The sequence below is a fragment of the Quercus suber genome, unplaced genomic scaffold (assembly GCF_002906115.3).
Source record: "Quercus suber isolate HL8 unplaced genomic scaffold, Cork oak 2.0 scaffold_367, whole genome shotgun sequence".
In the NCBI taxonomy this organism is placed as follows: domain Eukaryota; kingdom Viridiplantae; phylum Streptophyta; class Magnoliopsida; order Fagales; family Fagaceae; genus Quercus; species Quercus suber.
In genome coordinates, this window is record NW_027069819.1 from 52,650 (window position 1) to 65,772 (window position 13,123).

General features: G+C 29.7%; 1 protein-coding gene across 1 annotated transcript; it reads left to right on the forward strand.

Annotated features, from left to right (window-relative positions):
- The first annotated feature begins 3,464 nt into the window (after positions 1-3,464).
- LOC112019730 (metal transporter Nramp6.2) lies at positions 3,465-12,683 on the forward strand. Its single transcript, XM_024052243.1, has 13 exons — positions 3,465-3,626; positions 3,774-3,852; positions 3,964-4,004; positions 4,885-4,963; positions 5,093-5,197; positions 5,423-5,532; positions 9,622-9,803; positions 10,040-10,109; positions 11,197-11,370; positions 11,529-11,633; positions 11,749-11,880; positions 11,961-12,056; positions 12,342-12,683. Exons 1-13 carry the CDS (start codon positions 3,465-3,467, stop codon positions 12,681-12,683), a joined length of 1,677 nt encoding a protein of 558 aa, XP_023908011.1.
- The last annotated feature ends 440 nt before the right edge of the window (positions 12,684-13,123 follow it).

Genomic DNA, 13,123 nt, shown 5'->3' on the forward strand with positions numbered 1-13,123 from the left:
GCAGATGTGATATAATTCATTTGATTAAATTGCATGTTTGCAGTCTTTTATCTCATAATTGACAGCTCTTGAACACTGACTAGTTATTCACACACTCAAGCGTATTCCTTGCTAAATTGGGTACTCAGTTTGATTAATCTTTTGATTACTTAATTCTTGAGTTCATTATTTTTTTAGTATGTGCGACTTTTCTAGATGTGTGAATTACTGAAAATTTGAATTTTTTTGAGATTAATTAAGTTTCCAAGACACCTTGACATATGAAAATAACTTGCAGGCTGAATTTTTATATCATTGAGATCTATATTGTATAATCTAACTAGCATATAATTAATGCCCCCATTAGCTTCTTAATTACTCTCTTAAGTAAGCTTCTAATTAGCCGTTCCCTTTATTTAATTTCTAGTCTAGCATCTTTTTACACTTGCTAAATAGTATGCTCTCTTAGATATTGTGATTAACATACTTAGATGATTGTATTTAGCTAATTAACAGGTTATTGTGATTATGAGCTGATGATTTAATTAACATGTTAATCATTTACATCTCTTGATGAAGCCTACGCATGTTTAATTACACAATTTCTTGTTAGATTATATGTTTCTATGTGCATGCAAACCCATTTTTTATCCCTTGACTATGATTCACCATTTCTTTTTAAATTATTTTTTTAGATGGATTTAAACGCATTCATGATGATTTAAGCATGTATTTAGCCTCTTACCCATAGGATTAAGCATGTATTAGTGAGATTAGTTTGAAATATGTGATGATATGCTTTTGTATTCATGGGTATGAGTTGAATTAGTGTTTAAATGTTGATGTTGATATCTTTTGTCTATTTATTCAGCCCCTTTTGGAAATTCTTACATGTACATGTTGATTTAGGGAATATGCCTTGGTACATGTGGTTGTATGGTGAGAAATTCATGGATAGGTAACTAGATGATGCTTAGATGATTATGGTTATAATATCTTTGTTACGTGAATATTTGTTTGCCTCTTATACCCATAGATTTATGTATATGTGTGAAGGTTTACACCATGATATACTCACTTATATATACAAATATTCATAGGTGTAGAGAATTTTGATGCTTTTTTTTTATGTCTAGAGATATCCTCGCTTTGTCTATAAACTCGGTTAATTTCTATAACCCTAGAATCAAAATGAGCTTGTGAAGGCATTTTTTATACACTCTAATATACACAATTTTAGGAACCTAGTGGTTCCTAATTGGGATGGATGGGAATTGTAGGGAAATGTATGAGAATTATAGAAAAATTGACATAATTCAAGATAGTCACCCTCCTAGAAAAATATTAGGAGAGCGAGAAAGAAAGGAAATGCACTAAGCAATCAATTGGTTTATTCTTCAGTGAATAGAAATGTAATTGCAAGTAGTTTTTTTTTTTTTTTTTTTGATAAACAAGGATATCCAGACTTCTTCAAGTATCTGACTATTCCCTTGGACATGTGCAGTCTCCTGTCCCACACACACCGGTTTATTAATGGAAGGAATCCCATGGGAGTAGCCCCAAGTTGGTATTTTTAGAACTATAAAACTATGATATTGGCCCACATGGCCCTATCCTAATGGTTCTATTATTCCTAATGTCCATTAATAATTTCAACAGGTGTTAAATGAGATTAACAGGCTTGAAATTATAACTAACTAAATACAGCATTACAACAATTATTATCTAAATACCTATAGGGTATTTAGATAATAATTGTGTGTAGAGTTACTCAAAGTGTGTAGATCTTTGCTTGTTTAAATAAATTTGTCTATATTGATGTGTGATTAACTTACTTATCCTTGCTCCATTATTTAAATTCCAGAAGCTTGATATTGAGATATATGGTCATATGGATATTGAATTAGTTATAAAATGAATACAAATGTGAACTTTCCCTTAATTCATATATGCTTCTTTTAGATTTCATTAATCCTTTTATGATTTCTCATATGGGTGGAGGTGTTTAGAAACTAACTTTTAGTTAGCATCACACAAACGTACATTCCACCCAAGATTAAAAGACTTGATTCCAACAAACACTCTAAAAAAGTTTTTAAAAAGGATTTTTTTTCAAGTGCTTTTTCAAGCGTTGCTAAAGGAAGGGATTTTTCCAAACAAAGTATGAAAAACTCATCTCCAAATATTCCAAATAAATTTCCAAGTAAACCTTTTAACATTGATTTCGAAGATAGAGTCTTTGCTTGTTCCACTTTCCAAAAATCATCATTCAAAGATCCTTAAAGTATAAATTTTCCTTGAAAATGGCTTGTAAAAAGCTATGGGATTTTAATCTCAAAAATGATTTCTTTATAAAAGCTCACAAAAATAATCTCTTTTAAAAAATGAATATTTTTTCCTAGAAGACGCAATAATCCATCTTTGGAAATGGTCTTTTTACATGAAATATTATTTTTCCAAAAATAATTGTTCACCCTTTAGGTTTTCTATACCAAAATATTATACATTGGCTTTCCATGTGGCACATTGTGGATAAATTATACTGTCCTCATGCAGGATCACATCACTTACTCATCATTCCACTAAAATCTTTTATTTATTTAAAATTGCTGTGTCAGTTTATGATAAAAATAAAATTTTTAAGCAAAAACTAACTTCCTTTTTAAATTTACTCAACAATTTTAAATAGATAAAAGTCTTTTAGTAAAATGATGGATAAATAACATGGTCTATCATAAAGACGGCATAATTTATTCCCATTGTGAGTGCTACCACAAGTTGTTCTTTCATCACCTGATGTATAGCATTTTTGTTTTTTTATGTGAGCACCTTGAACTATAATGATTATAGTTTCTTATATTTTATACTATTTTTTTTTAATTAACTCAGACAATGCATATCCATTAGCAAAATTATTCTGTATTCTTCTGTCTATAAAAGTCAACGATTCTGTTTAAGTCATTATGCCTGTGTTTGGATTCCACGGCAAGTTGCGGCACGTTTTCCATTTCACGTTTTCTCTTTTTTTTTTTTTTTTTTTTTTTTATATATATGCAGATGACAATAATACTTGGGGGCGGGCTTAGGGAAACCGGTTAACCTGCAGCATATTTATAAAATTAATTTTTAACTATTTCGAAAACAAGAATAACTCAAATGTGTACTTTAATATAAAAAGAGGAAAATACAATTTGCCAAGGAGTGCAAACATCATTCTCTTAGATCTATATCTTCTTCTTTTTTTTTTTTTAGATAGCACACTTCTTCTAGACAGAAGGATCTAAAAGTGACAGATTTATTTCTCTATCAAAAAATATATTGAGAGAGGGAAGAAAGTGACATGCCCATATTTGACGATGAGGAAGCCAAGCCGTCCAAAACTGCCACGCCACATGCACTATAAATAAAGGAGCTCCATTTGAGGATTTCACATGCAGTAGTTAAATCAAAGTCGAAAGAGAGAAACAGAGAGACAGAGAGAAAGAATGAGAAGCCAACTGCAACAGCAACAAATAACAGAAGTTGTACCATCATCATCATCATGGGGTAGAGGGAGCAACCGTATAGAAGCCCTTAATCTGGAGGAAACCCCTCCCCCAAATATCACTGATAGTTCTGACAAAAAGTTCAATCATCAGGATTCTCCGGTCTCTCTCATTTAACCCTCTTTTTTCTTTTTCATTTTTCTTTTCTTAGCTATGCATTTTCTATCTTTGAATCTTAGTTCTATATGTTTGGATAAATTATCTTGTTAGAATCAACATTTGAATATGTAAATTTGTATGATGTTCTAGAAATCTAGGTGGAAAAACTTCCTATCATATGTAGGCCCTGGATTCCTTGTCTCCACAGCTTATATTGACCCAGGCAGCAGTGAGTCTCTCTCTCTCTCTCTCTCTCTCTCTCTCTCTCTCTCTCTCTCTCTCTCTCGGGTTTGTGTGCACGTGTATTTGATAAAGTAATATCATTTTTACTATGTCGCAGTGGAAAATGATCTGCAAGCGGGAGCAACTTACACATTTGAGGTAAATCAAATAGAAAAAAAAAAAAAAAAATTAGAACTCTTACTCGAAATATAATTGAAGACAAAATGAAAACAAGAGCATCGATTAGTTGTTTTAACGCATGCAGATATATTATAGGTTTAATTTGAAATATTTTCTAAGAATTTTTTTTACTCATTATAGAAGTTTTAATTTTATTACTTCTCTTTAAAAAGAGGAGATATAGACCGTTAAGATTAATATAATTTGAAATAATAATGTATTTTTTGGGTGCATTCAATCATATGAAATTTTATTTTTCCTTTTGTTACTTTTTAGTTTTAGTAATTGTTAAAGTGTCATATTCCAAATAAATTGTTTCATATATACATTTATTTTACATGAATAATTTGTGCACTGCCTAAAGGATAATACATGAATTTTAGTGCATTTACCCCATTAACATACAACAATGAATTAATACTTTGACAAGAATACAAAGTTTTATTGAAATTTTTATCCAAAAAAAAAAAAAAAAAAAAACAGTTTTGTTGAAATGAAAAGGTAAATGAAAAGTATTACATTTTCTATCAAAGATAAACTACTCATGACACAAATTTAAAGCACTGTAACTTATTTAGGTTCATACTTACGTTTAACTCTCAAAGTTTGAGGCTATTTTTATTCTATTTATTTTTGTTTTAAAATTTCATTTTAGCTCTTCATGTTTAATTCAGTCTTCATATTGGCCCACTAAGTTTATAAATTTTCTATCAAAATGAAAATTTATATAAATGACTAAAATGAAAACAACTTGAAACTTTAAGGACAAAAAATGTACTTAAACATGAAAGGCCAAAATCTTTAGAGATTAGTTTACAAGAGAAATACTAAGCATGGTTGTGCTATTTGTTATTTTCAGCAACTATGGGTGATACTTATTGGGTTTATCTTTGCGCTCATAATTCAAATGCTAGCTGCAAATCTTGGTGTAAGCACCGGTAAGATGCACAGCAAACAGATTCTAGACGAAAATAGCCAATTGATAATAGTTTTTGTCGTTCTGCCCAATTTATTTTCTACTTGTAACTAATCAAGCTAAGAATTTGTTTGCATATATATCTCCACAGGCAAACACCTTTCAGAATTATGTAAGGCTGAATACCCAAAATTTGTGAAGTATTGCTTATGGTTGCTAGCCGAGTTTGCCGTCATATGCGCTGATATACCTGAAGGTAAAACAATAAAATTGTTTTTTCAACAACAAAAAAGAAAAAAAAAAAAAAATGATATCCTTACATTCATGCATGTACTAGTCTTATCATTCTAAAATTTTCCTCTCATCCATGTCTCCTTTTTCATATTTAAATTTAGGGAAGAATAACATATCAAATAAACAAGCAACAAGACAATATAGAACATGTCATAAATAAACTTTTCATTTTGTCAATACATGGCAGTGATTGGGACAGCATTTGCACTGAATATACTATTTCACATCCCAGTTTGGACTGGAGTTCTCATCACTGGTTTAAGCACTCTCTTACTTCTTGGCGTGCAAAGATATGGGGTAATAATTCATTAATTATTTAAACTTTCCCTGGCATAATTTAGGATTACTTAGTTATGGAACTTAGGTGTAATTTTTATGCTCCACTATATATCTACGTACTTTGTGTAATATTTTTATGCCAACTGTCAACTATATATCTACGCATGTTTTTGTCTAACGGTTTTTTTTTTTTTTTGGAATAATTATTATTCAATTTTTATAAATTGAGTATAAAATTTTTATGCTCCTCTGTGCTTACGCTATCCAGCAAAAAAAAAAAAATTATTATTATAATCTATTTGTGTCACTGACCCAAATAATTTCAAGAAATTTTTTATAACAAAAACTACGTAAGTTGTCTGATATATATTACGTAGTTTGTAACTCGTAAGTGATCGGATTCATATAATAGTCTATTGACTAGGTCACTCACTGGCTTTTGAACCCATTAATTACGTTCACACTTTACAGTGATATTAATTTTATATCCTAGTGATAGTTTGATAATTTTATAAAGTTAAAAATATTAAGATTGTTCACCAAAATGAAAAAATTAAAAATTAAAAAAATAATTAAAAAAAAAACTTAAAATTGAACATGGTATACCTTATGCGGCCATCAAATACAAGTCTAAAGACTTTATGTTAATTGACTCATACGAAATTAATAAATTATTTTTAATAAAGTTTTAATGTCATTTTCATAAGAAATATTTGTTATATTTTTTTTACAAAAATTTTCTAAAAATATTTTTTGAACTAATATCTTAAGCATCTATTAATATTTTCTATAATAATATATATATTGAGGTGGCTGTTTGTTTGAAATTGACAATTTCGTTTCACTTTATTATTTTGATCCCCTCTCGTTGTGTGTAGATTGCATCATTGTTTATGTTGGTACCAGGTATCACTCATAAAAAAAAATAAAAAATACCACGTGCTAGGTAGTTTATTATTTCATTAGTATTTTCTTATTGTATGGATAATACCCTGTGCCTTATTAATTTGCTGCCCCTCGATTCTTGCTGTCAGTGTCACCCAACTCGAAGTCAAAACAACTAACCACCGGACCCATTGTTCCAGATGGTACCTCCCCATGCACTATGTGCACGGAGGGTATGGGTGGGTGAGACTCGGTTCACGTCCCCAAGGTTGTGGTGGGTCTTCTTGGGAAGAATAAAACTGATCTTTAACCCCCCCGAAAAAAAGTATAAATTGTACACTAAAAGAAAGTTAGATTGGGTATTTTTTATTCAAGAAAAAGCATGGTAATAAATAAATTTTGTAATAAATTATGTTTACTTTTTGTTTGAAAAGACAATTTTGTTTCACATTATTATTTTTTCTCGAGCAATACTATATATATACAAAAAATTTGTTAATATTTTTTATGGCAAGCTTGTAATTGTTCACATTTGGGCTATCACTGACATTTTTTTTTTTTTTTCGTATTACTAACAATTTGACACTTCTACAAATGTCAAATTTGTGTTGATGTATATATATGACATGTTTAACTGTTTATTTGAAAGAAAAATGTTATGTTCACAATAATTTATAATATTTTCACAATAAATTATAGATAATAAATTGTTCCTACTATTATTGGCAAATAAAAAAGTAATTTCAGCTGTGAGTTCAAATTAAAACCATTAATAACTTACTACCTAAAATTTATAGAAATGTTATGTCTACAATATTTTTACAATACTTTCAAAACTGATTTTATGTAATCGGTTTTTGTTGGCTGTGATTAATGGGCAAGAAAGTAATTTCAATTGTTAATTGAAATTAGAACTACCAACAGTCTGTCACCTAAGATTTATTATGAAAGTATTGAGAAAATGTTACTCACATAGCAGTTCTCTAAAATTTATTTTAAAATTTTTATGAAAATATTTTGAATATACTAGTTCTCTTGTTTGAAAAGACAATTACGTTTGACTTTATTAATTTTTGAGTAAGTCTAATTAATGCCACAAACTTTTCCACAACTTTATTACGGGGCAACTCTTGAGTAATAAAATCATGAATCCACATGAATTTACTATTTTATTTGCACTATTCACAAATCGACACGTAACAAAGTTGTGGCAAAATTGTAAAAAAGTTAATAATATTAGACTTTTTATTTTTTATTTTTTAAGAAACTGGTACTAGACTTATTCTTTTTTTTTTTTTTTTTTTTCTCTCTCGTGGTATACATTACATCATTGACTTCGTATCTCCTTAAAATAAAAAAATAAAAAATACTATGTAGTTTATTTTATTTTATTTTTTATTGTGTGGATAATGCACTGTATCTTTTTAATTTGCTTGCTCGCCCGATTCTTGCTCTCAAAGTCAAACAAGTAACCTCCGGTGACCAGGCCCATTTGTCCACATGGTACTTCTCCGTACACGAAGTTTGTATAGTTTTGTGACAAATTAGAATATAATAATGGGATATCTCATTCACCCACTGGTAAGTACACCTCAAATTCTAAATTATTGGTAGCCATGGAATGTAAGAACTCAAACAATAGTCAATGATGAAGAAAGGAAAATAAAAGAAAAGAAAGAACAACTTGCAATTTAGATTAGAGATGCGGAAGATAGAACTTGAAAAGCCATTTGAATTGTGTAAATTATGTTAAATTGTTTAGAACCCAAATCTGAAAATAGAAGAAGAAGAAAGAAATGGACATACCATTGAGACTAAACTTGTGTAATTTGAAAAAGAATGAGAGTAGATGTTGTTGGGTTGTAAACCAGCAAAACATACGTGTGTTTGTAGGTTATTAAAGTAAAAAAGTTTTATTTTATATATTTATCCTTGTTAGTTGAAAACTTGTAAGTGAATGGTATAGAAGTATTTTAGAACTATGAAAATGAAAAATCCAAACAGGGAAAGCTCCTTAAATAGTAATATAGATAATGGGATATCTTCCGTTCTTTTTTCTTTTTCTTTTTTTTTTTGGAAACTTCACTTCGAACCATTTTAAAAATATATATATATTTAGCTTGTAACTTCGTGCATATATATGGATATACTTAAAATATATACATTAAAATACATAATATAATTCTTACGTATACAATTTAAATATTATTGATAAGCATTCTTATATTTTTTTAACTCTTTAAAAAATCTTTTAAGAATATTATTAGGTAGAAAAAGTATATTATCCATTTTTTTTAATTTTTTTTATATTCATTAATTCTAGACTATTTGGTTTTTGTATGTAATAACTCACCCCCCTTTTTTTTTATGAGAATGAATGTAATAACTTACTTGGATGGATATTTATGATATGATCCTACATTTGACTCCAAAATTAAAAAATAAAACTCTTTAAAAATAAATAATTTAGGACACGTTGCACAAAATTGGACTTCAATTTTAGAATTTAATTGAATTTTCTCTAAATTTTACCTATTAATATATATAGATATAGATGGTGTGATCTCACATTTGACTCCAAAATTAAGAAATAAAACTCTCTTTAAAAATAAATAATTCATGACACATGACACAAAATTAGACTTCAATTGAAGAATCTAATTGATTTTTCTCTAAGTTTTACCTGTTAATATACACACACACACACACACACACACATATATAGTTTAAGAGAAACAAATAGATGCTTATATCACCATGACTTCAAGCAGTTGATTTTTTTTCTCCTTATCTTGTTGTTGTTATTATTATTTTTTGGTTAAAATACAAATTACACTATTTAATTTTAATTGAAATTTATTTCAATCCTTTATCTTTACTCTCTAATTTTAATGAAATTTAACGAAAAACCTAAATTGAATAAATTTGAAATTTAGAAGACTCAGTTGAAAGAAAATAAAGTTAGATAACTAAAATGAATTTCAATCAAACAGTTTGCATTTTAGCCTATTTTTTCTCTCAACTTGAGCCATTTCTTGAAGTTCAAATAGTTGAATATGATTGGTTTACTTCAATCACCAATTAAATGAATATTTGATTTTTTTATTTTATTATTTTTTTCCTGTGATTAATGACATAGTAATTTGCAAGCTATATGTAGTGAAATTGTAATATCTCTAGCATTACTCTTAGTTATATTGTTAAAAAAATTTGGGTGGCCAGGTTAGGAAGCTGGAGTTGGTTATATCAGTAATGATATTGGTAATAGCTGTATGTTTCTTTGGGGAAATGGGCTACGTAAAGCCTCCAGCGGGTGCTCTGATAAAGGGACTATTTGTACCTAAGCTTAGTGGTCAAGGAGCTGTCGGAAATGCCATAGCCCTTTTGGGTACCCTTATCGTGCCGTATGTGAAAAACTACTTCATTACATATCATGCACATTGTTTCATAGACACGATGCTCTAGTGCACCGGAGCCAATACAATATGGACATGTGTCTAATTTTTGCCACATGTCAACATTGTGTCGGTTCTAGTGCACTAGAGGTAAGCCTTACCCTTATTTCATAAAAATTTCTTCTATTCTTTCTAATTATTTGTTATATACCATATTATTCATTCTATTTCTTTCTGATCAATAGGCACAATCTCTTTCTCCACTCAGCTCTTGTGCTATGCAGAAAAGTACCAGGTTCTGTCCGTGGCATCAATGTAAGAAACTTATGCTTTCATGCATACTCCGAACCATCAAGACTGAATGAAAATGTTAAAACTACATGCACTTTTACTACCACACACAAAATAATAATAATAATAATAATCTACATGATAATGAATGTGATCGATGCCCCATTAACAATATAACAATTACATTTTTTTAAATGCTTTTTTATTGAATGTTTAAAATTTGACACAGCAATTTGTAAAGCCCCAATATCTCTATTATCACTAGAGGTAGAGTCAAGGGACAAGAGGCGACAGTTTGCCCCCTTGACACCTTCAAAAAAAATTTAGTTGTACTTGTATTACAAGAAAGCTTTGGTTGACTATGGAAAAAACAAAATAACATCTCCCGTAAAACCAAAAACTTTACCGCATAACTCATAATTTAAAAAAAAAAAAAAAGACACACAGTAAAAAGAGTAATGTTACATCCTAACATTTTCGCTATAAATCCTATGTGATAAGTTATTATCAGTGAATCAAAAAGTGATGTTAGTGATAACCCAAATTATGGCCAGTAACAATCAAATTAGATGTTTAAATTTTGGTTATCAAAAGAAAAAAAAAATGATGTTTAAATTTTGAGTATTTAGACTAATCTCTCAGTTTGATTGTTAGAAACTATTAATTGCTCATTTTTGTTTCTTTACTCTAATGATGTCAAATGTATACTTGTACACTTTACATTTATATTAGACTTTGTATGATATTTACATTAGTTTACCATTGGTTATTTATTTTTTTTTGTCAATATTGATTAATTTGTTGGATTATTTTTGCTTCTAATTGTGCCCTTCTGAACTGAAATCCAGGTTTTGCCACTGATTATCACTCTTAAGAAAAAGAGAAAAATAAAAATTATACAAACGTGTTACAATAATAACATAATTCGGATACCGTATTTATTATAATTGGAGTGGATGAATAGTACTACTCATAAACCATTGAATCATAGATTATAAAACTATAATTTTTTTAATTGCGGAGGAGATAGATGATGTCTTTATTTTCCAAAATAGTTGATTTTTGCTAATTTGTCAAATGCTTGTATCTGCCCCATTGTGTGATACTACAGGATGCGTGTCGATATTACTTGATAGAGAGCGGATTTGCGTTGGTTGTTGCATTTTTAATCAATGTTGCATTTGTCTCTGTATCGGGCACCGTTTGCTCAGCTAACAATATCTCAGACGAGACTACAAATCAATGCAATAATCTTACCCTCGGCTCAGCCCCTTTCCTTCTAAAGGTTCAAGTTTCTAAATAGAGTTATTAAAATAATAATTAAATGATAAAATTTATCTTCTTCTTTTTTTATCAATCTCTGCTTTTGGAATAAATAATAGGCTACTAGAAATCTAACAGAACTTTTTTGACTTATTTTTTATAATTGTTTTATGTGTGTAGAATGTGTTAGGTCGGTCAAGCTCAACTATATATGCCATTGCTTTACTAGCCTCAGGGCAAAGCTCCACCATTACAGGCACTTATGCAGGCCAATTCATCATGCAGGTCTTGAAAAAAAAAAACATATAACACAAACAAATATATATACATATATAATGTGAAACTACCTGACTAATTGAATTGAATTTTAATTAGTTTATGGATGTTGTGGCATTTTTAGGGTTTCTTGGACCTTAAGATGAAAAAATGGATTAGAAACCTGATGACAAGGTGCATTGCCATTGCACCTAGTCTTATTGTTTCCATTATTGGAGGATCTAAAGGTGCAGCCCAACTTATCATCATCTCATCGGTTTGTAACTTGGGAACTATGTCTTTTTAATGTTTATACCTATATTCAAATACAGGATAAAAATTTAATGGGTTTTGCAGATAGTGCTTTCATTTGAGCTTCCATTTGCTGTAATCCCTCTCCTTAAATTCAGTGGCAGTACCTCCAAGATGGGACCACACAAGAATTCAATCTATGTAAGTTGTTTTTATACTTATGTTCTTTTCAGTGAGGTTAGCCAGTATAGTGGGCCTTGATTAAGATGATAGGCTGATTTTATAAAGCCCATAAATGACTTATAAAATTTAGATTTATTTTTTTAGATATCATGTCTTCAATTCATCAATTAAATTCAATTATATGACTACATTTCTTAATATAGTATAAACAATATTATTTTCTTCTAACAAAAATTAAATTTAAATTGATGAATGCAGTTACAAAATTGAATTTAACTAAACATCGGACAATTATGCTTGTAGATTATGGTGATCTCGTGGATCCTAGGCGTGGCATTTACTGGCTTTAACATGTATTACCTGATTACAGCCTTTGTGGGTTGGCTAATTCACAACAAATTACCCAACATTGCAAATGTGTTTGTTGGGATCATAGTGTTTCCCCTAATGCTCGTTTACGTCTTAGCAATCTTGTACCTTACCTTTCGAAAAGACACTGCTGTAACATTTATTGAGCCCATAACGCTTGACCACCCAGTAGTCGAAAACAACATGGAACATGGGCTAAGCAATTCTTGTGAGGTGGTCGAGGCAGATCGCATTCCTTACAGAGAGGATTTGGCTGATATCCAACTACCAGAGTAAGGGGTTTCTTCTAGATCAAATACAACAAGAGCCAAAGAGTTTCATTTGTTGGAGGAAGCTCCCAAGTTGACTGTGACAAGAACTTTCTTTGAATTCATCTAAGGATTTCTTCCTACGGAACTCACATGTAATTGAACCACCCATGGCAGTTTCCACGGTTCAATTGTAAATTTATGTTAAACTTTTGATAATAGCTATTTAGTGTCATTATAAATAATTGATAAACTTAAGGGTATTCTGACCAGGTCCTCAGATTTGGGAAATATTAGCTGAACCAACCCCACAAATCCCTTGGCATGTAAAATATCATGAAAATGAAGACAATAAGATTGGACGTAATTCAACAATATTAATGTGTGGATGTTCATAGAGAATAATGCTCAAAGTTTTATTTACTTCACCTTATTTTTTATGATACAGGTACAAGTGTATAACTTTTA

Coding starts and splice junctions, on each gene's coding strand:
- LOC112019730 (XM_024052243.1), top strand. CDS start 3,465: ATGAGAAGCCAACTGCAACAGCAACAAATAACAGAAGTTGTACCATCA. Junction 3,853..3,963: donor TTATATTGACCCAGGCAGCA/GTGAGTCTCTCT, acceptor ACTATGTCGCAG/TGGAAAATGATCTGCAAGCG. Junction 11,634..11,748: donor CAGGCCAATTCATCATGCAG/GTCTTGAAAAAA, acceptor TGGCATTTTTAG/GGTTTCTTGGACCTTAAGAT.